The 26,761-nt window shown below is 39.1% G+C and overlaps 2 protein-coding genes across 5 annotated transcripts in view; one reads left to right on the top strand and one right to left on the bottom strand.

The window, feature by feature from the left end:
• LOC111867192 (sarcospan) overlaps positions 1 to 21,632 on the top strand; it is a 37,724-nt gene extending 16,092 nt beyond the window's left edge. For all 4 annotated transcript variants that reach the window (XM_033752589.1, XM_023856802.2, XM_033752588.1 and 1 more), the window contains 3 exons: positions 9,792 to 9,958; positions 14,879 to 14,974; positions 17,596 to 21,632. In XM_033752589.1, coding sequence (XP_033608480.1) covers positions 9,792 to 9,958; positions 14,879 to 14,974; positions 17,596 to 17,961 — 629 coding nt within the window. In that variant the 3' untranslated portion in view covers positions 17,962 to 21,632. The remainder of the gene's footprint in view (positions 1 to 9,791; positions 9,959 to 14,878; positions 14,975 to 17,595) is intronic.
• Positions 21,633 to 22,439: 807 nt separating this feature from the next.
• Positions 22,440 to 24,071, bottom strand: LOC111867177 (28S ribosomal protein S28, mitochondrial). The gene is made up of 3 exons (XM_023856772.2): positions 23,720 to 24,071; positions 23,262 to 23,383; positions 22,440 to 22,714 (listed from the first exon to the last, which is right to left on the bottom strand). The coding sequence occupies exons 1-3, from the start codon at positions 23,981 to 23,983 to the stop codon at positions 22,555 to 22,557; spliced, it is 546 nt and encodes a 181-aa protein (XP_023712540.1). The 5' UTR covers positions 23,984 to 24,071; the 3' UTR covers positions 22,440 to 22,554.
• Between the last annotated feature and the right edge of the window lie 2,690 nt (positions 24,072 to 26,761).

The following is a 26,761-nucleotide window of genomic DNA, read 5'->3' as shown; positions in this document are numbered from 1 at the left end:
GGCGCGTAAGGCTAACAACCTTACCGCCATCTTTCGGCCGACTGCCTAGATAATGTGGGACCCTCGACGTCTCACAACCCTATGGTACGGCCTGGTACAGGGATAGCTTTACTTTACTTTTTTACACACACACACACACACACACACACACACACACACACACACACATATATATATATATATATATATATATGTGTGTGTATTTATGAGATCTGTATTTATATCACATAACGATAATTTTCAAGAAGAACCTTTGTTTTAGGAATATGATAAATTTAGTTTCATGTTCATGTAAAAAAGTAAAAGGTAAAAGCTATCCCTGTAACAGGCCGTGAAGACCCATAGGGTTTTGAGACGTCAAGGCTCCCACATTTTCTCTAGAAAATCGACTCGCAGATGGCTGTGAGGTTGTCAGCCTCACGCATGGTCGCCTTTTACACCCCAGGAAGATTCCTGATACTCATTTCTGTCAGAGGCTGAGTCCACCCCAGAGCCATAAAGCGGCTGGAAGGATGAGGTCAACTGATAAAATCCAGTGACATCGGAAATCGAAACCGCGACCTTCCGGCTTGTAGCATAGTGCTTCAACGAACTACGCTACCGCGTGACCCCATCTTCATGTAATGTATGTATCAATTTGGGCCGATACGAAGTGAAATTAAATTTACCCTCGCAGTTTTATGTACGCACCAACCTCTAATCAAATTTAATTGAAATCCATCTGCAATTTCCCACACATGCGGACAGATAGACAAATCTCACAATTTGTAGTTCTTTTCATAAAGTTCATGCAATGTAAAGTGCTTATTACGTAATGTACAAGAGTGGGGTGCTAACCGCTCAGAGTATGGAATTAGTACGAGTATGAGTCCAGGGCGGTAAGCAATAACAAGACTGTCAAGCAAACTTTTAGTGGCTGCTTCTTATGCATCGTCGACCTGCAACAAACAAAACAAAAACAAACTCCGTGGCTTTAGTCCGCAAGCGAACTATACCAATCCAGCGACCGCCGCTTGTCGGCAAAGTTTGTGCCAACTTTAGCGGATAGAGGGTGTCGCGTGGTCAGCACAACGAATCGCCACAGCCGTTAATTTCGGTTTCCTAGACCGGAACCGCTACTTTTCCATTCAAGTAGCTCCTCAATTATCCTCACGAGTCTCAGTGGACCCCCTTCCAGACACACTACTTCTCAGAAAATCTGGTAGTGATGGAAATCGAACCCGGAAGCTCTGGATCTGTAGCCAGGAACTCTTGACTACTAGATCGCAGAGGCGGTCAGGTCGACCTGCAACATTTACTTTAAATAAGTTTAAATTAATTTATGGGTCGAATTCTTATTCACGTGCTTGTTCTCAAAAATATAATCATTGCAGGGTCGGATATTTGTATCGCTATATTGCAAAAAAAAAAATACTTAGTCCTAGTGAACCGAGGTAGCTCAGTCAATACAGCGATTAGGGTACAGGTTGGTCGACTGAGGAGCCGGAGTTCAATTCCTCTGAGGGGCAAGATACCTCATAGAGTTCGGACTGGCTGTGAGGCACACCCAGCCTTCTACACAATGGGTACCGGGGGCTGTTTACCTGGGGTCAGAGCGTCCGGGGCATGAATCTGACAGCTCACCATCATCTAATGTCGAGAATACACGGTAACGCTTGATGGTGGAGTGTTTAAATAAGTAAGTACAGGGATAACTTTCCCTGTTTCCTACCACAATTAATGTGGAACTGTGGATCTTTCACATGGTCGGTACGGCTCCTTGGGTGGTTGGATTAGCCCTTCGCAAGGCCGCTACCTGCACAGGACAAATGCAGACATGCTTGCCTCAAGTGAGATTTGCACCCAGAATCCCAGATTTGAGCGAGCGAAAACAGTAACTTTAACTGGATTCTGTAAGAGCCGGGATAGCTCAGTCAGTATAGCGACTGGCTGCGGGATGGACGACCGAGGGGTTGGAGTTTGAGTCCCGGTAAGTTCAAGAATTTTCTCTTCTCTACGTCGTCCAGACCGGCTCTGGGTTCCACCCAACCTCCTAACCAATGGGTACCCGGGGCTCTTTCCCCGGGGGTAGAGCGGCCGGGGCTTGACCACCTCCAACTAATGCCAAGGTCAAGAAAATGTGGATCTATACATCCACTCCCTCATGCGCCTTCATGGCGTAGTGCTTAGTTAAGCACAGGGACAACTTTACCTCTAGGCTGGGGCCACACGAGCGCACAAAATGCGTCCGTTGTAACGAACGTCGTGACGTCTGTTGTAAACAAGAGAGGCGAATGCTAAGCTTTCTTCTGGCTCCATTGCAGAGGAAAAACTACGCACCGCATTCTGCAACTGTGTGGTATCCTCAGCAACGTCCGTCATAAAGTACGTTCGTTGCAACGGACGTACTTCGTGCGCTCGTGTGGCCCAGCATACATACTCTGTTGGTATGCAGTGTGTCCCCTCTTGTATGAACCCGGACAGCCCTGATATAAAGGCTGCAGGAATTCTGTCTTCCTGAAATGCTTTATGTCCCTTGGTACGAAGCGGAACTCTGATGGGAATGAACGATTTAGAGCGGTAAAAATAACCGGAACGTCGCGCTCTTGTATGTATACAAAGTGTTCAAACCCTCCTTCCACCTCCCCCAGGCAATTTAGGGGGGTCGATATAGAGGCGCGCTATATAACGGTGTTTGCGTCCAAGGAAAGTTCAAAAGCCTCCAGCCTCCCCTTCCATTTACTTCCATTTGTAAAACCAGAATACAAACCTGTGACAAGAACTTTTATTACTTTAAGTCGTGATACAAATTCTAGGTCTCGGGGCGAACGTACGACACATCTGTGTATGGCTCTGCAGTCCTTTTGTTGGACTGTTTCAGTTTCTTAATCATATACACATTCGGTAGGACCCCTTGAACGGGGGATCAGCCCTATGCAAGGCCGCTACCTACACACAGAATAAACGCACACAGACATCCATGACTCGAGTCGGATTCGAACCCATGGTTCCAATGTTCGAGCGAGCGAACGAAGGCAGTTCAGACCTAGACCGCGCGGCCACTGTGACCAGCGATGTAAAAATGGAAGATGAGATATGAGATTACTGAACAGTCCAAGATTATTTAATCTTTAAATGCATGCACTTCAGTATTAGGCAGACAGGACAGCGTTTCTGAGGGTGAGGGGAGATATAAGGTTGACTCATAAGATGAAACCTCAGAGTGATTAATGTAGCTAGCCGTAGGCAGGGGAGCCATCCGCGGTCGTGGTTTTGCTGCGAACTAGCAGAATCACGGAACTGGAAATAAACGGAATTTTGCAAGGACAGCACACAGGAGAAAAGGAGGGAAAGTGCAGTTACTTTTGAAGCACTGTGGGCTGTTATCCTNTATACACGGTGCCAAATCCCAGAAGACTGCTTTCTTCAATGTCAAATCTGTTCTTGGAGTGTGTTTTGCATTCAGCTTCATGTTTCGTTTTCATTTCTGAGAGAATCAACACTGAATATAAGAGGAGACCTAAACTGGGTAATCGGGTTAAAGCGGGTTCAAATATTAAGTTTTTTCATTTGTGGTTTATTTAAAGATGCTATCCATAGTTCTTCGAAGTATCAGTTTACTGGATGACAAAGTAAAAAAAAAGTAAAATTTGTCCCTGTGCTTAACTAATTAAGCACTACGCCATGAAGGCGTTTGGGGAAGTGGATGTATAGATCCATATTTTCTTGACCTCGGCACTAGTTGTAGGGGAGTGGTCAGCTTGAAGCTCCGGCCGCTTTACACCCGGAGAAAGAGCCCCCGGTACCCATTGGATAGGAGGCTGGATGGGCCCCAGAGCCGGTATGGACGAAGTGGGGAACAGAAAATTCTTGACCCTACCTGGAGTCGATGTCCGATCCCTCGGTCATCCAGCCCGTAGCCAGTCGCTATACCAACTGAGCTATCCCGGCTCCGTAATAACTGGATGGTAGAGAATTATAAATTCATGAGGATATGGAAGGAAACGGTTAGGGCATCATTTAAGTCTCTACTACGACATTTGGCTGGAGGGACTGAGGAAAATCATGCAAAACTTAAGTCCATATAGCTGTATTCCTGCCCAGGATCGAACCCAGCACCACCACAATACGAGTCGGATATGTATCCATTTGCATATATTACTGGTCTAAGTTCGTAAAAACACTCGTAAAGTTTGTCTTTTTTTACATCACAGATCTCCTACTTTGCTTAAAACTCACATCGAATTTCATTAAATTTCTGGTGATATAGGCCCTGGGGTCTACTCAGCCTCTAACAGAAATGAGTACCAGGAATCTTCCTCGGGGTAAAGGGCTGCCAGTAAGACTGACAACCTCAGCGGCATCTGTGAGCAGAGTGTTAAGAAAATGTGGGGGCTTCGACGTCCCACAACTCTATGGACCGTCACGGCCTGTTACAAGAATAGCTTTACCATTTTTTCTTTACATAAAATGTTTTTGTTCAACCAAATTATAATTAATTGAAATATTTTTCGATGATATATACATTTAACGAAATAAATAGAAAAACGATTTATCGTTCTGTGCAATATTTGTACTGTTCAGCGGCATTCTATGCAATAAAATTTCTCTAAAAATGTAAACTTGTTAATATAAATATTGTTTTGGGCATTATCCATCTTCTTGTCTATATCTGAAAAACCGCCCTGTTTATTTTTCTAAATACAACGTTTCGGAGACTGGATTCTGTCTCCGCCTTCAGGTAAAACCTATCTGGAGATAGGGACTAGGTCTATCGATTGCGCCCAACTGAGTAGGTTTTACGTGAAGACGGAGGCAGAAGCCAGTCTCCGAAACTTTATGTTTTGAAAAATAAACAGGACGGTTTTTAGATAAAGACAAGACGATGAATAATGTCCAGAAACACAATATTTTTACTGATGTACCGTCGTTACAAACTTTTACATCTTATAAACTTGTTGAACCCACCTAAATGCCCTATGGGGTAGGAGGTAACGTCATTCTGCAGTGTATATGGATGGATGTAGGCTGTCTGCACTGCTGATTGGCCAGGCAAAAAAAATTTACATCTTTAATAAGTGAACATCATAGGCCGCGCCATAGCTCAAGCGGTTAGTCGCTGGCTTTCCACCGCAGCGGCCCGGGTTCGATCCCGGGGTCTGGTCAAGTGGGATTTGTGGTGGACAAAGTGGCACTGGTGCAGTTTTCTCCGAGTACTTCGGTTTCCCTGCCAATCTTCATTCCACCAATTGTTCCACAATCACCATCACCTATCATCTGGGGCTGGCACACTAGCCCAGAAGTGGCCGCAATACAAGGGACTTAGTCCCACCCCACTAGCAATAAAAAAAATTAAAAAAAGTGAACATCATACTCAGCCCAGAATTTAAAATCTCAAAAGAACGCATTTGAGAACTCCAACCAAGAATAAACACATTTAAAAGCTTCTTTCACATATTTCAAGAGACGATTTTGAAGAACTATTAAGCACTCATATGAACATGAGGTTTTCAATTACTGTTTTGTGCGTTCGTATCAGGCTTACTATCTGTTCAGTCCACAACCTTTAGTCTTCTCGTCTGCTGTCCCAAAACATAAATATTAGAATATACTGTACAAAACTATACTTTTGCCTGTGGTTTTGTATGGGTGTGAAACTTGGTCTCTGACATTAAGGGAGGAAGATAGACTGAGGGTGTTTGAGAACGGTGTTGAGGAGAATTTTTGGACCAAAGAGAGGTGGAGTGACAGGAGGTTGGAGAAAACTGCATAATGAGGAGCTTCATAACCTGTACTCTTCTCCGAGTATAATTAGAATGATCAAGTCAAGGAGGATGAGATTGGCAGGTCATGTAGCATGAATGTGGAGGCAAGGAATGTGTATAGGATATTGGTGGGGAAGCCAGAAGGAAAGAGACCACTGGGAAGACCAAGGCGAATGTGGGTGAACAATATTAAAATGGATCTTAGAGAGATAGGATGGGATGATATGTATTGGATCGATCTGGCTCAGGATAAGGATCCGTGAAGGGCTCTACTGAACACGGTAATGAACCTTCCATAAAATGCTGGGAAATTCTTGAGTAGCTGCAGAATTGGCGGCTCCTCCAGAAGGGCTCAGCTCCGTTATTAAGTAAGTAAGTAAGTAAATAAGTGTTCATATAAGGAGGCAGTTCTTGTGAAGTAACATTTCCGTCTTCACAAAAGGCAACCTCTTCGCCATGTCGGCTACATTGTTACCCCCTTATGTGGGCCTGCAATTCACATGGTAATATTCGCGGAGGGAAAAAAAATTCCAAAAGGGCCATAAGAAGTGTCGTTCTTAAAAAGGAAGTCCGGAAATGTTTGCTTTGTCACGAATTGTAATAACGGTCTATATCATTAATATTTTTGTACATTGCAGCACGTATGTCTTACTAGCTGTGTGAATTGGTTGGGTGACCGTAAAAGGCAAACCTTTTGACTGTTTCCCTTTTTGGATTCTGCTTATTAATGCACTGCACAACTCACCTTTGTCACAGGGCTTCAGACATTTTGACTACGCGATCCAATTTACCAATTTAATTGTTCTTATTGTCCAGACATCCCCTGTAATCTGAATTGTCTTTGTTTTAGCGACGTCTTCTCGTAGGAAATGTATCGTGACATGTGATGCCCTTCGTTTTACTGAACTTGATTTGTTAGATTGAAAAAGCAATATTTTGCTAATAATTCTCCAAATAAACGTTAATTAATAAGTTACGGAGGACTACGCCACGGCCATTTCCTTCCAAATCCTTCCCAATTCATTATTCACTAATCGTACCAGTCGATGCTATACGGTCTCAGATACTGATAGCGCTGTACAACCACAAAGCGATCAGTTATAAGGTGGGGGAAGAGAGAAGACAACTTTTGAGTGGAAAAACTTGAAAGAAAGAGGTAATTTGGGAGAGCTAGTCATAGATAGAAAAATAATATAAAATGAACCTGTTTAAGAAATGTGGAAGGGATGTCTGTGGGTTGGATTCATCTGGCTCCGGATGAAGATCATTGGCGGGCTGTTGTCAACACGGTATTGATCTTTCGGAGTTCCTTAACACACGAGGAATTTCTCGATTACCAGACGAACTATTTGATTCTGTAGAAGAACGCTACTCCATAGTTCAGGCCAGGAATGGAGAACATCACTTAACTTTGTACTACTAGTGAACCCCAAGGAGAGACGGGCTGGCTATGTAGGAAATAAATACATACATACTTGGCCTGCAAATCTTTCGGAATATGGCCATTTTGAAGCCCGTGAAGTAGATATCAGGTTGATATTAAACTGGGTCTGAAGGAACTAGTTTGTGATGATTAGAAATGGATTGAACAATTTCCAGATCGTGTCCAGTTGCTGGCTTTGGTACTGTTGGTGTTGAACCATCAGTTACTGCTACTAAGTTAACTGATTGCAAGATTGTTGCTTTCCTAAATCCATCAGGTAGCCCTAGGCTGCTGCGGAGGATACGTAAGAAATTATAACATTTTGTGTAGTATGTGTATTTATTTTTTGCCTAATTGACGTCCTCTTAGGACATATTTTTTTATGGATGTGTTGTGGTTACAAGCCTTGCGGTGGTCTGATCCTTCATCGAAGGATCGACATTTGCTTTTACGGCTTTATAAAAAGAAACGTACAATAGGAAAACCTGGACAGTCCTGGCAACTACTAACAATTTTCTGCTGTCATGTGTGTAGACCACCTCGTGGGGGGGGGGGGCTCCAGCCTACCATTCCATGGGTTATGGGGACTCTTTTCCTTACGGTAAAGTGGCCGGACCAATAAGGTGCCATTTACTAGCATCTAGTACTGCGGTATAGAATGTGGTAGCTTAAGGTTTATGTCTATAGGGTGCGTAGACTTACTAGGAACATGTGTTTTTACGTACACTAGAGAAGGCCAATGTTTCAGTCGGGCTGAGGGGGTAAGAAGATTGAGCAATCTAGTGCTCATTCTGACAGTTCCCGCAAACACAGCCGCTTGTCGAGCAGAATGGGAATTGAAGTCACTTTCTCTTCGCGTTACGTCATGCCGTGTTTCGCTGCATTGTTATGTAAGACGAGAACCGTGACAGGAAGTCACCTGACTGCGCGCGCATGTGTGAAGAAAATATAATCGTTCTGATAAGGAAGTGGCGAGCCTTGTCTACAGAATTTTTGACCAAGTTCGAATTTTTTATAAGTTTGTCTACTAAATAAACTGACCATACTGTACTGTAGCCACCCATATTAGCTTACCTTGCCCCCCCTTCAGATGACGTCACGTATTGCAAAATCTGTGGCCGAATTATTTTCGCATGCTGGAATGAAGTCTGATCTCATGTAACGTTAGCCAAATGTTGTGGTTCGCGAAATTCGTAGGGGTGTGGGAAATGTTTTGAGGGTTTCAGCCAGGGCCTGATTAAGGCACACTGAGGTTCTAAGCCACACCAAGACTCGGAGATCTCCATGCTGTAAAAATACAGAGAAGAACTGTATTACACTTTAACAGAAAGAGCCATGAAAGAAAGAACGATAGACCGTTATATTTACATTTACAATATACATAGGCAAAGCTGCAATGACAGTCAGCTAAATAAAACATACATCTTGCAAAAACTTTATTTGCAATATGAAATTTCTTAATTGGCATGTATGAAGCTGAGGATATACGTATTTTATCGTATATCGTATTTTATGGAAAGACAGGCAGATACTGAGATCTCAGTGCAATTTATGGACGTACCATTGTAGCTTATAATTAAAAACTGACAAATTACCACTGTTCTAAACAAAACCTGTATCTTGCAGTAATCCTGTATGCATTAATATATGCTTCTAAATGAAAATACCTCATGAATTCTTTTGCTTGGCATATATGAAAATGAACACTTTTAAGATAAAAGGAACACAAAAAACATTACAGAAATAAGAGCTCAGTGAATGGAAGCAGTGCTGCTATTTATATTGTCACTTCTGTTTGCAAATAACATAACATTTAGAACACTGGGTCAGCTTCATATTCACTGCTTTATTAGTAGAAATGAAAACTTGTAAAACCTGCTAGATAACAACTGGGCTGTCCCAGAGCCATTGTGGATCGGTGGCTCGCCTACAGGGAATCAAACATCAGTGACTGACTCTCTAGCCCATTGCTGTCCTGAGCTGTCATGGTCTTCCCTAAGTATTAGATATTACGATAACTTTAGAATAAACGTTAGTAAATCAACACAGATGATATGGCATACAAAAGCAAAACAAGATATGCATACAAAATTTTGATTAGAAAACCTAAAGGGAGGAACCAAGTGTGAGACTTAGGCATAAGTGGAAGGATAATATTAAAACAGATCACAGGGAGTATGGGCTGGATGGCTGTGGTTTGATTCCTGGCAAGGAAAAGAGATTTTTCTCTACTCCACAGAATCCAGACCAGATGTGGGGCACACCCAGCCACATATCTGAGCAGCTAGATGCATAAAGCTGACCATTCACCTCCATCTAGTGCTGAGGCAGAGAACGGTGGAACTCTACCTCAGCTCCCTCATGTGTCTTTATGGTGTAGTACTTAATTAATTAAGCACTGGGACAAATTTACCTTACCATGGAGAGGAAGGTCGAAAGGAAGCGAACTAGATTGAACTAGTTCAGGATAAGGTCAGATGCTGTGGTTTTATCATCAGGGTGATGAACCTTAGGGATACTTGTTAGGATATTTCTGCATCAGCCTAATATTGACTGTTGATAGAAAAACTATCATGGAAATAGCTGGTAGGATTGTTCTAGTAATAAGTTTTGTTTGTCTGTAGTGCCTCGGAAGTACCACCCTCCAGTTCTGCGCCATCATCGCCTGGCTACAGCACTAGCAGCCCTGCAGGTGCTGCTGGGGGTTGCGGTGTCGTCTCTTGCAGTATGGCTGCTCTTATGGGCTCCAAATCTCCGTGTCCGTGACATCCCTTATTGGAGTGGCTTACCAGTTAGTAGTTTTTTTATGAAAATGCATTCAATTGGAAATAAAATATAATTTTTTGTGTAACACAAATAAGTAATACTGACTTGAAGTGATTATTTTCTAGAAAAACAAGAATTGGCACACATAAGTGATAGGGACATTGGAACTGTGTAAGATTTTAAACAAAATTACAGTATGGCCAATTATCTGGCATTAACAAAAACTGGAATCTTTAAAGTAACAACTTTATCCTTCTTTCAACTTACGATTCCATAATTTTTATAAAGTACATATTTTCAACTATATAAAAATGTTACTGCAGATCATACTGCCAACTGAGTGGCATACGAGTATGCCACATGAGAAAGATACATTCTTTTGCATTAAGACATCTTGCAAGTTCTTTGTCTCTCTGCTCAAGCGTTTTGCTGTAATAGACGAGACAGTTTGTCACCTAAAGAGAATGTCATAAAACTGATTTTCTGTTTTGAGAAAATCAAAAAGATAAAGTAATGTAGCAAATTAATATCTGATAGACAAATAAAATTCTTGTATGAGTACACAGGAGTGAACAAAATAATGGAAACACTAAGAAATTGAGGAATAGAATTTGTTTGTGTTGGCTACATTGAAAGAACTTCAGTTAGCAACACTTTATGTTCTTCCATTTTTTACACTCTGTAGTGCTTGTGTCACTGCATCAGTAATTGTGTTGAATGGTAGTCTGTGTGAAAGAATCAGGGAGTAGGATACTTGTCCAATTTTGAAAGAGGACAGATCATTGGTGTGTGTTTAGCTGTAGCATGTTGTATGACAACAACTGCCACATTATTAGGTGTATCGAGAACAACAGTTTCTAAGGACATGTCACCATACATGAATCCTGGGAAGAAAACATCAATGAACAGGAACACTGGGTGAAAATCAACATCGACAGAAGAAGAGCGTCATATATTGAGAAAGATTAATTTGAAAAATTACAGAACTACTGCAGCACAGGTGACAGCAGAACTGAATGTGTATTTATCTTGCAGAAACTGTTTCCACAAAAAAAGAAAGCTGTCTGACATGGGCTTCACAAATCCAGCATCCAGAGTAGGGCTGCAATTGCTAAACTTCTGATTACTTACTTACTCATGGAGTTGGGCCCTTCTGGAAGAGCAGCCAATTCTGCAGCTACTCAAGAATTTCCCAGCATTTTTTGGAACCCGAAGGTTCATTGTTGTGTTCACAAGAGCCCTCCACTGGTCCCTATCCTGAGCCAGATCTATCCAATCCAAACCATCCCATCCTGTCTCTCTAAGATCCATTTTAATATTGTCCACCCACCTACACCTTGGTCTTCCCAGTGGTCTCTTTCCTTCTTGCTTCCCCACCAATATCCTATATAGATTCCTTGCCGCCCCCATTCGTGCTACATGCCCTGCCCACCTCATCCTCCTGGACTTCATCATTCTAATTATACTTGGAGTACAGGTTATGACACTCCTCATTGTGCAGTTTTCTCCAACCTCCTGTCACTTTATCTCTCTTTGGTCCAAATATTCTCCTCAACACCCTATTCTCAAATACCCTCAGTCTATGTTCCTCCCTTAATGTCAGAGACCAAGTTTCACACCCACACAGAACTACAGACAAAAGTATAGTTTTCTATATTCTACTATTTATGTTTTTGGACAACAGACGAGAAGACAAAAGGTTCGGGACTGAATGGTAGCAAGCATTACCCAAGTTCAATCTCCTCTTAATTTCCTCCTGAATCAGGTTTTGATTTGTTACTGTTGTTCCCAAATATCTGAACTGTGCCACATTTTCAGAGCATCTGTTACCTATCTTTATGTCATGAATTTGCCCTGCATTTTGGTGATGAGACAGCAACATATACTTAGATTTCTCTGTGTTTACTTCTAGACCAACCTCTTTACTTGTGTCAATTACAGTTTGTGTGTTTTTCTTTATGGTATCTATACATTATCACCCAGTAGATTCACATCATTGGCATAGGCCAACAGCTGATGTGTGCCATTTAATTTCAGTCCCACCTGGCTTCCCTGAACCTTCCTAATGGCAAATTCTAAAGCAAAGTTGGAAAGGAGTGGCAATAAAACATCTCCTTGTTTTAGACCATTCTGAATAGGAAAATTATCAGACAACTGTTTGCCTATATGGAATTTACTATATGTTTTGTTTAAACACATTTTAATTAACCTAACAAGTTTCATGGGTATCCCAAACTCTGTCAGAATATTGTACAATACTTCCCTCCTAACTGAATCATAGGCTTTCTTGACGTCTGTATATAACTGATGTATTGTCTCACTTTACTCCCATTTTTTCTCCATAATCTGACGAATGAAAAAGATCTGATCTGTAGTTGATCTGTTATGTTGAAACTCACATTGATGATCCCCAATAATTTCTTCTATATATGGACATAACATTGAGAGAAGACTATTGGGATAAAATTTTGTATGAAGTTGATAGCAGTGATATCCCCTGATAATTACTACAGTCAGTTTTATCACCCTTCTTGTGAACTGGTACAATAATAGACTCCTTCCACTGATCAGGCAATTTTTCCTTATGCCAAATAAAGGTAATTAGATTGTGGATCTTAGAACATAATATTTCTCCTCCTTGAATAAGTTCTGCAGAAATTTGATCGCTACCTGATGATTTATACCTTTTCAATTTTGCAATAGCAATTTCAACCTCAAAAGGGCTGGGATCAGGTATTAACATCTCAGCTGTGCGCATTTCTATCTGCCTAACAACACTGACCCTATGTTTATTTAATAATTGAGAGAAGTAGTTCTTACACCTATTCAAAATACTGTGGGAATCTGCAAGCAGAACATCATTCTCATCCTTCACTAAGTTACGTGTAGGTTGGTAACCCCTCTTAAAGCAATTTATTCATCTATACAGGTCTCTATTCTTACTGTTCTTTGCAAGCTCATCCATTTTGTCTTTCAGATATTCCCTCCTTTTGTTCATGAAATGCCTGCTGGTTTCACATCTTATATGTTCAGATTGTCCCTATGTATTTTGCTTGGATCCTGTAACCATTGCAATTTGGCTTGTTTTCTTTGGTCTAGTAATTTTGAGCATCCTTCATCAAACCATGGCTTATGCTTCTTCAGTTCATAATAACCTAGACTCTCCTTGGCAGAAATGTTTATATTTCCTCTAATAGTTTCCCAAGCTTTATTAACATCCACCTCAGTTTCCAAGAATTCCAAGGCCGCGAACCTATTTGAGATTTCATCACGATGCTGCTCTTTACCCTCTACCTCATTTAATTTCTTGAGATTGAACCTCTCCATATGAACTTTGTGTGTTGTCTGCTCACTGCCAGTCTTTCCCTACCCTTTGCCACCACCAGGTAGTGGTCAGTATCACAATCTGCTGCCCTGAATGATTGGACATCAAGTATGCTTGAATGTCATCTCCTGACTATCAAAATATGGTCGAGTTGATTGTGTATCTTCCCAACAGGAGATGTCCAAGTAAATTTATGGATGTTATAATGTGGGAACATTGTACTTCTGACAGTAGGATTTTTTGATGTGGCAAAGCTTATTACTCTAATTCCATTATCATTACTAATTTCATGCAAACTCTCCTTCCCAATCGTTTGTTTGAAAACGTCTTCCCTCCCTACTTTGGCACTGAAATCTCCTAACAAATTTTTCATAGGGTACTTCGGGAATTTATCAAATACATGTTCTAGTTCTTTATAGAACCTGTCCTTTATGTCATAAATTTTATCTTCTGTTGGGGCACAAACATTCATAAGCTAAACTTTCGATTACTGAAAGTAATTCTCAGATGCGTGAATTATAGCATCATGACCATAAAACTTGAATTTCAGGCAATCGGGAACATGTGTGTGTGTGTGTGTGATATTGTCAGATGAGTGATCGTTCATGCTGTTCCTTATATCAGGAAGAGTTTACGTTTAGAGAATACCAAACAAAGCGTACAATCCAGAATGCCTGGTTCCAACAGGGAAACATGGGGGGGTTCTGTAATGATTTGGGCAGCAGTATCATGATTCAGTAGTCTGTTGGTCCAGTTATTGCCTTTTGTGGCTGAATTACTGCAAGGGAGTACATGGAGAGGTTGGGTAATCAGGTGAATCCCACGACCCAGATGTTATTTCTGAACAACGTTGCACTTTTCCAAGACAACAGTGCCCCATTCACACAACTGGAACTGTTCAGTCATGGTTTGAAGAGCATGAAGATGAACTTCAGCATCTTCGCTGGCCAGCACAATCATCAGATTTGAATGTCATTGAAACACTCTGGTCAGTCTTGGAGACTGGAGTGAAGAACAGATTCCCACCTCCAGCACCTCTAAATGAACTTGAAGATGTTCTTCAAGAAGAATGGTATAAAATTCCGCTAGAGACTGTTCAAAACTTGTATGAGTCTATTTGGAGAAGGACTGTGGCTATATTGAAGGCAAAAGGTGGTGCAAAACCATACTAATAAAGAAAAATGTGCAGTCTCTGTAGTGGTTCCATTATTTTGTTCAACCCCTGTATATACATTAGGATGAATTAAATATGGCACTGATGTCCAAACTGTGGCAGTCTGGTGAATTATTCACTAACATACAGCTGACTTGATTTTTCTTCATCAAGAGTTGAATAGTTAATAAAATCAACCAACTAACAGTTACTGAAGTAACAATATGCACACTCATGCACATGCACACAGTGCACAAATACCCTCTTATTGTCACACTCACTCACATACCACCACTTATTCCATTTCTCACCTCACACTCACACTCACACTCATAGTGTACTCACATACACACACACTAGCTCGCTCTCTCCCCCTCCCTCCCTTCCTCCTTCCTTCCTTCTGTTACGCTCGCATGCACAAATGCTGATAAAAGATGTAATTTCATCACATTCACCCTGTACTTCAGTTGCTGCTCTCTGGTATCATGGGGTTGCTGCTGCTGTGCTGTTGCCACAAAGACTACCCTGGTATGCCTCTTGGCATCTGGATGTTCTCTCTTAAGGTGAGCAATTCACATGTGTCATTGAAATGACTGAAGAGAAGTATCAGCATTACAATCAACATCTACACATAATTAATGGGATCTGCATAAAAAATTGCCTCAATTATTACCTGGAGAGCTGTGCTAGAGGGGGCATAAGCTCCTGGTAGGGTTCACCCATGCTATGCAAGTTGAAGGGTAGGGGCCAGTGAAAGGTTGCCCCTGGTTCTCAAGGTTTGGAGTTGGACATGAGGCAACCTCATCTTAGTAAACAGTGTATGTTAAATAACCGAAGGATGAATGCTGGGTTGATAATTAGGGAAATGTTCCACAAAGCTGAAAGTGACAAGTTAGTTATAAAAAGCAAATAACTGAGAAGAATGGGCACCTGTGCCAGGGAAAACAATGTTCCAGAGGACCGTACAGCCAAGGAGTGTGGATGTAAATAATAATAATAAAAAAAATAGAATTATAATTACAGAAGCACAATGTAAGTTAGATTAGCAAATGTTATTAAATAAATTGTGTATGTAATTTGAGGTAAGAAAAAAAAAGTTGCTCCTGCACTTACAAAGTAAGCACTATACTATGATAATATATGGGGGAGTGGATGTACAGATCCATGTATTCTTGACCTCGGCACTAGATGGAGGTTTCCTTCTTAAATTAACTGATTGCTAGCATGGGAACATGGAGGATATGTTAATAGTTTTATGCACTGTAATTGGTGCTGAGCAGTATGCCAAAGTAAGATATACTGTCAGCTTGTCTGAATGAGTTCAGATGTGTTGTTAAGGGCAAATCATTTGGAAGTGAGTGATAAATTTTCATCCAGTGAAATGGAAATTATTTACTCAATTAACACTTTCTTCCCAAATTGTATGTAGGTTCTTGAAGCCGTCTCCTTCCTCAACTAAAAATCTACTCAGCTGGACCCAATCATTATTGCTAATTCATATTTCCAGTCCAGAAATAAGGACTAGCTCTGTCCATTGGGCCCAAATGAGTAGACGTTTACCTGAGGATGGAGGCAGAGTCCAGTCTCTGAAGCTCTGATTTTAAATAAAAAAGCAGAATGATGGACAATATCTAAAATTTCAATAACTGTGGTAATATACTATTGTCAAAAACTTTTAGATTCTTCAAAGACTAGTCAACAGTAAGTTTTGTGACTAGTTATAAGTAATAAGCTTTTGTTAGTACAGGAGCTGGTATGTGTACTGAATGTTCCAGCTGAAAAAAGAAGAAGTCCCATGTAAAATATTATACATTAAAACCCACATCATAAAATCCCAAGATACCTGAAGATTTTCTTATTTATATTCTGTTCAGAGTTACTTACTTCAAGATAAAAAGAAAACTGCACATTACATAATCCATGTATTTCTTTCTCTTTATATTATATATTACAAATAAATTATCCAATCACAGGAACCACATTAGCTCGGTATCATGACTGTGGGACTGGGTCCGGATTACTGGGCAGTCATGGTTAAATTCCTGGTAGGCCAAGAGACTTCTTTATTCTCTGCTGCATCCAGATCAATTTTGGACCACCCAGCCCCCTAACAAATGACTACCAAAGGCTCTTTTCCCTGGAGGAGAGGTGTCTCAGGCATGAAGGTGACCATTCACCTATATTTAGTGCCAACATTAAGAATGTGTGGAGTTGTACACCCACTTGGCCATATATTTTCATGATGTAATGCTTAAGGAATAGTCTAGGGGTAACGTTCCCACCTTAGGACTCGAGGTACGCGGGTTCAAACCTGGTGGAGGTCGTGGAATTTTTAAGGGCAGAAAAATTCAGGGAAAAAGTCCTCCAGGAGGGACTTTAAGCCGTGTCCCCCGTGTCGTAGATTTACGGCACGTAAAAGAACCTCATGTCTCTAGGAGACCTCTGAGCTAAATTAGGCAAAAAAATTTCCTGCCCAAGTAGTTTCCAATGCCTCCAGTAGATGGGGAAGTATTAGGTACCGCTGCCAGTAGAGGGTCGAAACCCTGCTGGCAGAAAGGGGCTGATAGTGAGCACCAGTACTGGTAGGGTATGGAGACAGTAGAAATTAAAAGGGGGACGTAAATAGACTATTAGTCGCGGTGCATGGGGAAACCCACCCCCTCAATACTTGATACTGGATAATGCTTAAGGAAGCACAGGGACAACTTTATCTTATCCAATCACAAGCTTCAAATCCATATATGAGTATACTGTACACTTACTATGTAGTTCATGTTATCAATTTTCCTTCCCTGTCTGTCCTTCTGTCAGTAGCACATTAAGGTATTCTGCATACACTGTGTTGACAGTCCAGCTTAATTATGTTCCATATATGTAGGGATTTTTCCTTCTCAAATAAAATCCAGACAGCACAGTTCAGAACAAAATTATATGGACAGAATAAATATTCAGAGTGCTTTCTGTTAAATTGTCTTTAATTCTGTTTCTATATTAAACATTTATTATATACAGTTTTACATTTGTGTTTATGTTCTTGAAGACAGAGACAGAGAGAATTTGCGATAATATGGAGTTTCCACTCAATGCAGGTTATGGTTTAGACAGACTTTACAGCATTTTGTTTCACATCATAAATGACCTGAATGTCTCATGAAATGTCTATAGAGTATTCATATTTTTGCAGGTGATGAGTGTATGCGTGGCAGTTGTAGCTGGAGTGACATGTTTCTGTGCCTGCATATTTGCACTCCTGCATCTCGTATTCTTGACAAGCATGGAATGTGACCCAGCACATGTGCTAAATGCGACATGCATATGTCAAGATGGACAGCGGATGTACCAATACACTGACCTCAACTGTCTTGAGGTTGGGAACATCCTTACTATTCTTCTGATAGGATCCTGTGCCACCAACAGTATTGGTGGTGTCCTGGCCACATGGTATGTGTTTCTGCACTGGAGCAGTCGATATTCTTATCTCTACTCAGAAGTACAGACCAGTGACAATAAACCAATAGTGTTCTCCAATAAGATGGAAACCCGCAAGTAGAATGATGCAATATATCGTCTAGTATATTCTCAATTATCTGAGTCGATATATAGTCTCGATACTGACAGGGTCAATCAACCAACTTTAAATTAAGTGGGCTAATGTAGGTACAAGAAGCCCTTATAACAAAAACACAAGTTAGAAGCCAGAATTATCCATTCAGGCAGCTAGATGCTGGCTTCACCCATTGGAGGTCAAAATTCAGCCCTCAGTGACTTTATATGAGGTTTGGGCACTGGAGCAATTTCTTTTATCAGAGTTCTTCAGTTTTACCTCGCTAATTACCATTCCACCATTGCTCCATGCTCATCTATTAACGCTCCAAGGTGTGTGAGCTGGCAGTGCATTGTCATATTCTCAGTGTTTACGTCTGTGGCTTCACCTGTAATGCAGCTCTCAGCTGGTTGCAGAGTATGGTAGTTGTCTTTTAAAAATTCATTTATCCTGCAGTACATTATGAACAGGATTCCTGCCTAACAAGCATAACAGATTTGGATGTTTTTCCTTTGAGGTTTGTGTGCAGGTACCCAGAAAATTATCCACACAGTAGATTGAATTAGTTGCCAAATAAATTAAGTCATCATTACAAAAACATAACCTAGTCTGTGACACACTTAACTTTCTTACACTTTCTTACCAGTATTAAAATGGTCCCTCATTTTTCTTTCTTTCTGTTATATTTATCCAATATAAGATAAGTTTTCAAATAAAGTGGTGCCTTTTTGCCAAAAGTTCTTACGGTTAAGGGTGGAAGACTTAATTCTGATATCCATAAAAAGCATAAAATAGATAAAATTATTTTCAATAAAATTTTATATTAATATGAAATTTTCTCAGCAGTATTTATATTATGTGATATGCCAGTAAAGTTGAAGATGGTGTGAAATCCTGAGGCTTTCCAATTCTGACCATATCCAACTGGAAGAGTTCTGTCTCCTGGGATATAATGCCGTGTAGTCCAGTAGTTGACCAACATTTCAGAGGAACACGTCACATTCATCTTCAGGGTTTCATATGCATATAAGACTACATACAACAGTATGGTTTTGTATATTTTAATCTTTAGGTTTCTAAATAGGACATGTGAAGTATTCTGAAATAAATTTAAATTGTTTTTTAGTTCTTCATAAATATAATTTTGATCTGTTACTGTCCCTCACAAATATTTCATTTTTGCTACATTTGTGATGGACTTATTAACTATATTTATATTTTTCCACATTCTGATGACAAGACATGAATGCAGACAGTTTTTCTGTGTTCATATCAAGACCAATATCTATAGTAGTGCTTATTAGAATGTCCATGTTTTTCTTTATGGCATTTATGTTTTTACCCAATATATTAACATCACCAACAGAGACCACAATCTGTATAACCCATGCATGAATAACTGGGAGTATTCTGTACATCTACTGGGTACTGTGTTCTCCAATTACAGGTGACAGGGAAAACAAATATACATAATTAATTTATTTTGCATTGAGGTAAATATAAGATGACAAATGGATCTAATAAACAATTGTACCTGAAGTACTGACACTTAAACATATACTGGTAAAGGATACCGTTTCAGAGTCATCATTTGATTCTTGGATGGAAAATATCTGGACTGAGAAAAGACTGCAATTTTTTAAACAGGTTTGGTTTGCAACTTGTAACAATTTTACAATAATTTATTACAGTCCCAATATGAACATCGGGGTTTTCTCTCAACCAGTATTTCTTGATTCTGGGATCCCTCAAATTATTATCCAGGGAGTACCATGAGCTTTCACTGAATAATAAAGTTATTGCTCTATGGGGAGGCATCCTTGTCTTTCATTATCTGTCACATGCAAAAAACAGTTTCCAGTCAGTAAAATTTAAATGCTATATCATAAATCTAAATGCACATCATATTAACACATATTTGAAATGAAAAGTTATAGGTCTTAATGAGAGAGATATTTTGTGTCATCACATCTTATATAGCTAGTCATTTCTGAAGAATTTTACAGTTTGTTTTCAGCTTCATGTAATGTAAAGGCAATGGAAGAACATTATGGATCAAAATAAGATTTACCAGACAACCCCGATGTTGACGCACTGTATCATATTCCATCAAAGTATCTTAAATTGTCTGGTAAATCAGCCAGTCTCGTTAAAATGTAATGTTGCTGTCTTAAAACATGAATAAATGTAACTAAAATCTGATAAATGCTTTGTGGGATAAAATGTTGAAGTCTATACATTGAACCTTATTTTATGCCCTATAATATAAAAATGACATTTAGCACATGGAGCTTATTTTACATTACAGACCTAAGACACAGTCATGAGCCACACCTGCTTAAAAAGTAGTTATCTAAACTATGATAGACTAAGTAGATAAATACAGTGAGGTGACTCAAAGTCTCAAAAAGAAAAATATCTATGTAACAATTTTAAAGACTGCGCTTATGTTTATGAGTCTTAACCCTTTCATTGTTATAAGCTATTTGCAGTGCGTCAAGGCAAATATTGACTGTCACCACCTTTTGTTCAGACTTAACAGAAAAAAAGAAAGCAGCAGTGCAAAGAACAGTTCTTGCTATTTATAATTGTATATGATGATGTATGTAAGCAATATTGTCTCCATAGTGGCCATTAAAGCAAATGCCTTGGTTTCCAAGTATGCATTTGGGCTAACACAGCACAAATAATGTATATAACCTAAATACATTTTCCTAAATGTGTGTATTCCTTTCAATTAGTTTAATAAACAAAAATGTATTCTTCATTTAGAGGCCCAGTTGGATACATGGCAATCTGAAGGAGTAAATATACATACGTAACAGTAAGGAAAGGTGAGGCTGTAGTTACACATATGTAAGAAATTATTTATTATGAAGAACTGTACTAAAGTTGAAATGGCCAGCACTAATTAAAACAAACATACATTATGTAGGAACAAAACATTAATGAGGAAAATGTCGCAATGACATCCAACATCAACAGGCAATGATTCATTTAGATATTTCAGGTTCTCACAGGAATGGTTACAAAGAGTTCTGTCTTTTGGGATCTAACACCATGTAGTTCACTGAATGTCAGTCAGTGTTCCCCTGAAACATTGGCTGAGTTTCAATGGACTGTATGTCATTATTTCCCAGAAGACAGAAATCTTCAATCATTCATTTACTTGTAAAATATGACTGATGCCAATATTTGACTTCACAGGTTTCCATCGTGCTCAAAATTTTCATTAAATGAACATTGTGAAATGAGAAATTATTGTATGTACTTCATTGACATTGAAAGGACTCATATTTATCCTCATAAAATAGCATGAATTTGCTTTTATGCTGCCTATTCTATAAGATACAACTTAGTTTAAGACACATTTTGAATTATAAAATTTGTCAGTATCTTCAAAAGGGTTATATTGACACCCACTTGAAGCAGCCATTAAACCACATCAGAGGAACACACAAAGTAGGTTTCTAAGAATGGCTTGACACTTTCAGTACTTAATAAATGGTGTTAAAGGTCACTCACCAAAATCATTGCAGTCATATTAGTTTACATAATACATAGCTAGTAACTCCCTTCTGAATAAATGTATATTTTTCTATTTACTATTGTAAAGTTTACACTTTTCCTGTATTAATACTCACAAATAAACCATTTGACGTTTTAGTCAAAACTTATATGCTATTTCTTATTTGCCATTTTTTCCAAAAAGAAGTTTGTATGATGTTATTTCACCACTCCTACAGTCTTTTCACAGTATACCACTGCTAAATAATTTCCATCAAATTGAAGGGTACTTACTACATATCTTGGATTACGAGAATCTGTCATGGAGCACTTCTGATGAGTATAAACAGGGTACCATTTGAGACATCAGTATTAGTATTAAAACTGCTTCACCTTTCGCATTTCTTCTATTTTGGTATAAATGTTTCAGCTCAATTTGCTTTTATGTCTCTTCTGTATTTCAGGGCTGGTGTCATATTGCAATGTTATCAGTTTCTGCTACAGGCTATGTTCACATTTTTACGAAGTGTCTGAAAGATGTACCTACTGTTACAGAGTAAACAGGCAGAAATCAGATCACATCTTTTCACATAACACTATTTTGACTAGAATTTAACAACCTGAGCCTATTCTGTTGTTTAAATTTTCTGTGTTTTGTTAACAGTGGTGAAGAGTAATGTTTTCAAAAGTTAGCCACACCTTGCTCTACATTCTGTGAGCACACAAGCAACTGAAGTGGCTAACATGATAGCTTGGGTTGTCATGCACACTCTTCTCCCCTCAAGCCTATATACTGCCTCCTGTCTCCTCTAACTGTGAGTGTCTTTTAATGCTCATATTACTGAAGGCTCTAGATGCAGTTTTGGGTATCATGATGTGACAAAAGACTTTCATCCACACAGTAAAAATAACAAACAGAAGAGAAAGGATAGTGGACATATTTGTATGCATAACTCTTCAAATAAATCATTCCAATGTTTTGTAAACATATTTTTATTTGTCTATGGATAGCTGTATACAAAAGTAACATACACACAAAAGAAGACTGTCTACTCCACCTTTTGCTAGAAGAAACTTGCAATTCATCTAAGATTACTTTGCCTGTTGCAGCAACCGTGCTGGTGAAGAGATCAGCCCTACCAATGTAGCATCTGCTTCCAGCAATGTAAGATCACGAGATGAACCCAGGAACCGTGATGATAGTTCTAGTTCCTTGATTCTCAGTCGAACTTTTGCACCTCTTACATATTCACTGCAAAGAATGCAGTAACAGTAACAGTAACTTTAGACATCATTTCTTATCTGATGTTCATGTGAAACTCAGTCTCTCATTATGAGGTAAGAACAGAAAATGAGACTACTTGAAAGTAGGGTGGTCAAGAGAATATCTGGATCTAAAGCAAAGGCACTAGAAAAGAAACAAGATAATTGCACAATGAGATGCTCCATAATGTACACTCAGGTTCCACAGAAGGCAAGACATTTTCTGTCTGAAAAAAACAGAAAGCTACTATCTTATGATCACCCACTACCATGAATTTACCTCCTCAACTGTTAAGTCATGGAAAATCAATTTTTACTTAAAATACTAATATCTGGGGCATGATTAAAAGAATTTAGCATTTCATATCCCTTAAATTTATTGTGATCCTTCTCTGTTGACCAAAGTGAAGGCTTAATAAAATGCAGCAAATTTTGTTCCCAATTCAGCAACCACAATCTGCCTCCACTTGACATTACTGAATTGATTTAAGCAACACAGAATCACTAAATAAGCCACAATGTAAACGTGAACTTACCTCCCATTCTTGGCAGGACGTGGACACACACAATGGAACTTCCACCCAAAATCAATGTAAAGATCATCTCCAACCACATGGAAAATATTTCCAGTCACAACTTTTCCTTGTGGATCCCCTAACTGCATGAAGAAAACAAACTGTATCAAATTTGATAATACAAATACATATATATACACACATTCATATTTTGTTGTTAAGGTTGTCACAGTTTTGTATTATTTATGCAAGGTGGGGTGCAGTGGGAGGGTGTGGGGGCATATAGCAAATATATGCATGGGCCAATCTCTGAAATTTCACGTGAATTTCAAACTATCTCTGTATACCACTGCACATTAAAAACATATTTATACACTGAATACACTTCATCATCATTAATCATGAAACTGGCACTGGCGGCCCCTTCCGCTCACACTACAGTTACACTTGTACATTTTATCATTGTATGAAATTATTACGTCAATTAATTTCGAATTCCGTAGTAATGATGCGAATGTTTCTTCTTTCTCCGGTGTCTGGGTCTTTATTTCTGGGGTTGACGTGTATCTCTCGAACGCTCGTGCAAATCCACTACGTTTCTTTTCGTCCTTTTCAGTATCTGTTGATACTTTATCACCATTGGTGCTGCAGAAAGATCTTTTTACATTGTGCGCATTAGAACAAGCAAGCAATGTATAAGTTTTGGAACACACGTTGTTACAAATCACACGCTTTAGTACCATGTTAGCACGATTAATATTTACATCAACTAACCCCTTCCCATTTTGTGCACATACATTCGAGACACCAGCTGGCAGTTGGCACTCCTTCTCCAAATAGGAAACATCACCGCCACAAAGTACCTACACTAGGTACATAGAAAAGGTAAGGTTGTGAACACGGGACAATGAGCCGTGAGGCTGAACGACCTAGATAACACGCCAATAGTTCTTATTAGGCCGGGGGCACACCAAGGAAACTGGCAACTGAAACGCAACCGCGATTTCCGAGAAGTGTTATCAGCCGGTGTTGAACACATGTTAGTAAATGGGACAACGCAAATTGAAAAAACGGAAACGCAATTTACGAGGAGACTGAGAAACTCAATTTCCAGGCAACGGAGCGTACCAGTCTTCACACGTTTGAGTTCGATTGGATCGCCGCGTGGATTCTTAGAAATCTGCTGTTCTGTGACGCACAGCAGCGATTCGTTTGTTTTTCAAGACTGCACGAAAAATTGATGAACCTGCTAATGTTTTTCTGTGGAGTTAATTGAGGAAGAACTCACCGTAGAGTATGCATTATAAGAACAAAAAAGGACAAGGTAGAATAACTAAAGAGTTCAGATTAGCTACATCTTATAGTAAGGAAAACGTACAATATCTAAACTATTTACTAGGAAGAGAGACCTGGGAGAGTGTTCTTAAACAAAATGAGGCAAGTGATGCATACAATGAATTTTTAGGCATCCTTCAGTAGTATCACAATATAGCTAGGCCTAAAAAATTGGTAAAAATTAAGCAACAAAAAAAAAATGGATTACCTTAGGCATAAGGGTATCAGGAAACAGACTTCGGACTCTTCATAGCTTAATTAAAGAAGGAAACACATCTATAACCAGTACAAAAAAATATACAACAAAATTATCGGTGAGGCAAAAAAATTAAGCAGCAACATGCGAATAGGATCATCCGGGAACAAATCAAAAGCCATGTGGGATTTAATAAAAGAAGAATTAGGTAGTCAGCAAAAAGTTCCAAAGAACGTTGAATTAGGAGTGAATGGAACAACTATACAAGATCCAAAAGTTATAGCCAATGTTTTTAATGAATACTATACTAACATTGCCCAGAACATCTGGCGTAACAATCGGGCAGCACAAAACAATGAAGACAGGATCAACACAATAAAATACAACAGCAATAGCATGTTCTTAACCCAAACCACTGAAAGGGAAGTGGTAGACATAATTAAAACACTGGTTAACAAAAAATCAATGGGAATTGACGGTATTCCAGGGTTCATTATTAAAAAATGTCATCCTCAACTAGTAAATGCTCTAACATACATCATAAATCTGTCATTTACATCTGGTTACTTCCTCGACCAACTAAAAATAGTAAAAGTGAAACCCTTGTATAAGAAAGGTTGTACTGCAGCTGTTGGGAACTACAGGCCAGTGTCATTAATTTAGGTTTTTTCTAAAATAATCGAAAAAATTATGCACAATAGATTTTTATCATTCATAAATAAGTACAGCATAATCAACAATAAACATCATGGATTCTGCAAAGGAAAATCAACACATACAGCAATCACATAGTTTACAAAAACGGTTTACAAAGCACTAGATGAAAAAAACGAGTATAGGGGTATTTTTGGATTTATCAAAAGCGTTCGACCTAGTAGATCATGGTATATTGCTAAGTAAGATGGAAAGAATGGGAATACGAGGGGTTACACTAAGGTGCTTCCAGACATGGTAGATATTACATACAGATGCAAAAAACTAACTGAAACGTTAATTACCTATCCCGAAAGAGACCCATCAGATATGGCGTCCCACAAGGTTCCATTCTGGGACCAGTGTTGTTTCTGTTATATATAAATGACCTGGTGGCCAGCATAGAACATGGGAAACCCACATTCTTTGCCGATGATACTAGCATTTTTATAGAAGGAAATAGCACTAACAAAATTCAAAGGAAAACAAATGAAACAGTAAACAAAATCACGGAGTAGTTTGAGAGGAATCGATTAACTATTAATAAAGAGAAAACGATAGCAATAGCCTTCCATCATCCTCAAAAACTACAACCTGAATGCCCTCCAATAAAGATTGATGACACTCTTATCAACTACACAGATCACTCAAAATTTCTGGGAGTCTGGCTAGATAAGCATCTAAGATGGACTATGCATATGCAAAAGCTAGCGAACAACTTATGTAAAGTATGTTTTGGCCTAAGGGTAGTTAGAAGAGTGACTGGACTAGAGACTGTCCGCACTTTATATTATGCTCATTTCCAATCTTTGTTATCTGATATTGTGGGGCAACTCGGTAAATGCAAAATTGATCTTTAAATTACAGAAGAGAGCTATAAGAGCTATGACCCAGGTCCCAAAAACCACTAGTTGTAAACAAATTTTCAAATCATTACATATATTACCTCTACCATTCTTTGTACATATACAAAACTCTAATATACATAAAATCCAATTCAGATGATTTCACAACCAACTCAGGATTACACTCATACAACACAAGGCAAAAAGACGACTTGCACATTGTCCCATGTAATACAAGTCTATGCAAGAACAACTTTAACAATGTAGGACTTCGACTACTAAATCATCTGCCACGATATATTAAAGAAATAAAGGTACTATATAAGTTCAAAAATGCTTTGAAAACTTACCTACTCGATCATTGTTTTTATAAAGTGGATGAGTTTCTCTCATGTGAGACAAACACTAATCAATTATAATCACATAATTCATGAATAATCAGTTCTGGGAAT

This window comes from Cryptotermes secundus, unplaced genomic scaffold (genome assembly GCF_002891405.2).
Source record: "Cryptotermes secundus unplaced genomic scaffold, Csec_1.0 scaffold518, whole genome shotgun sequence".
NCBI classification, from domain to species: Eukaryota; Metazoa; Arthropoda; class Insecta; order Blattodea; family Kalotermitidae; genus Cryptotermes; species Cryptotermes secundus.
The sequence above is the reverse complement of the archived record's forward strand: the minus strand, read 5'-3'. Positions and strand labels throughout refer to the sequence as shown.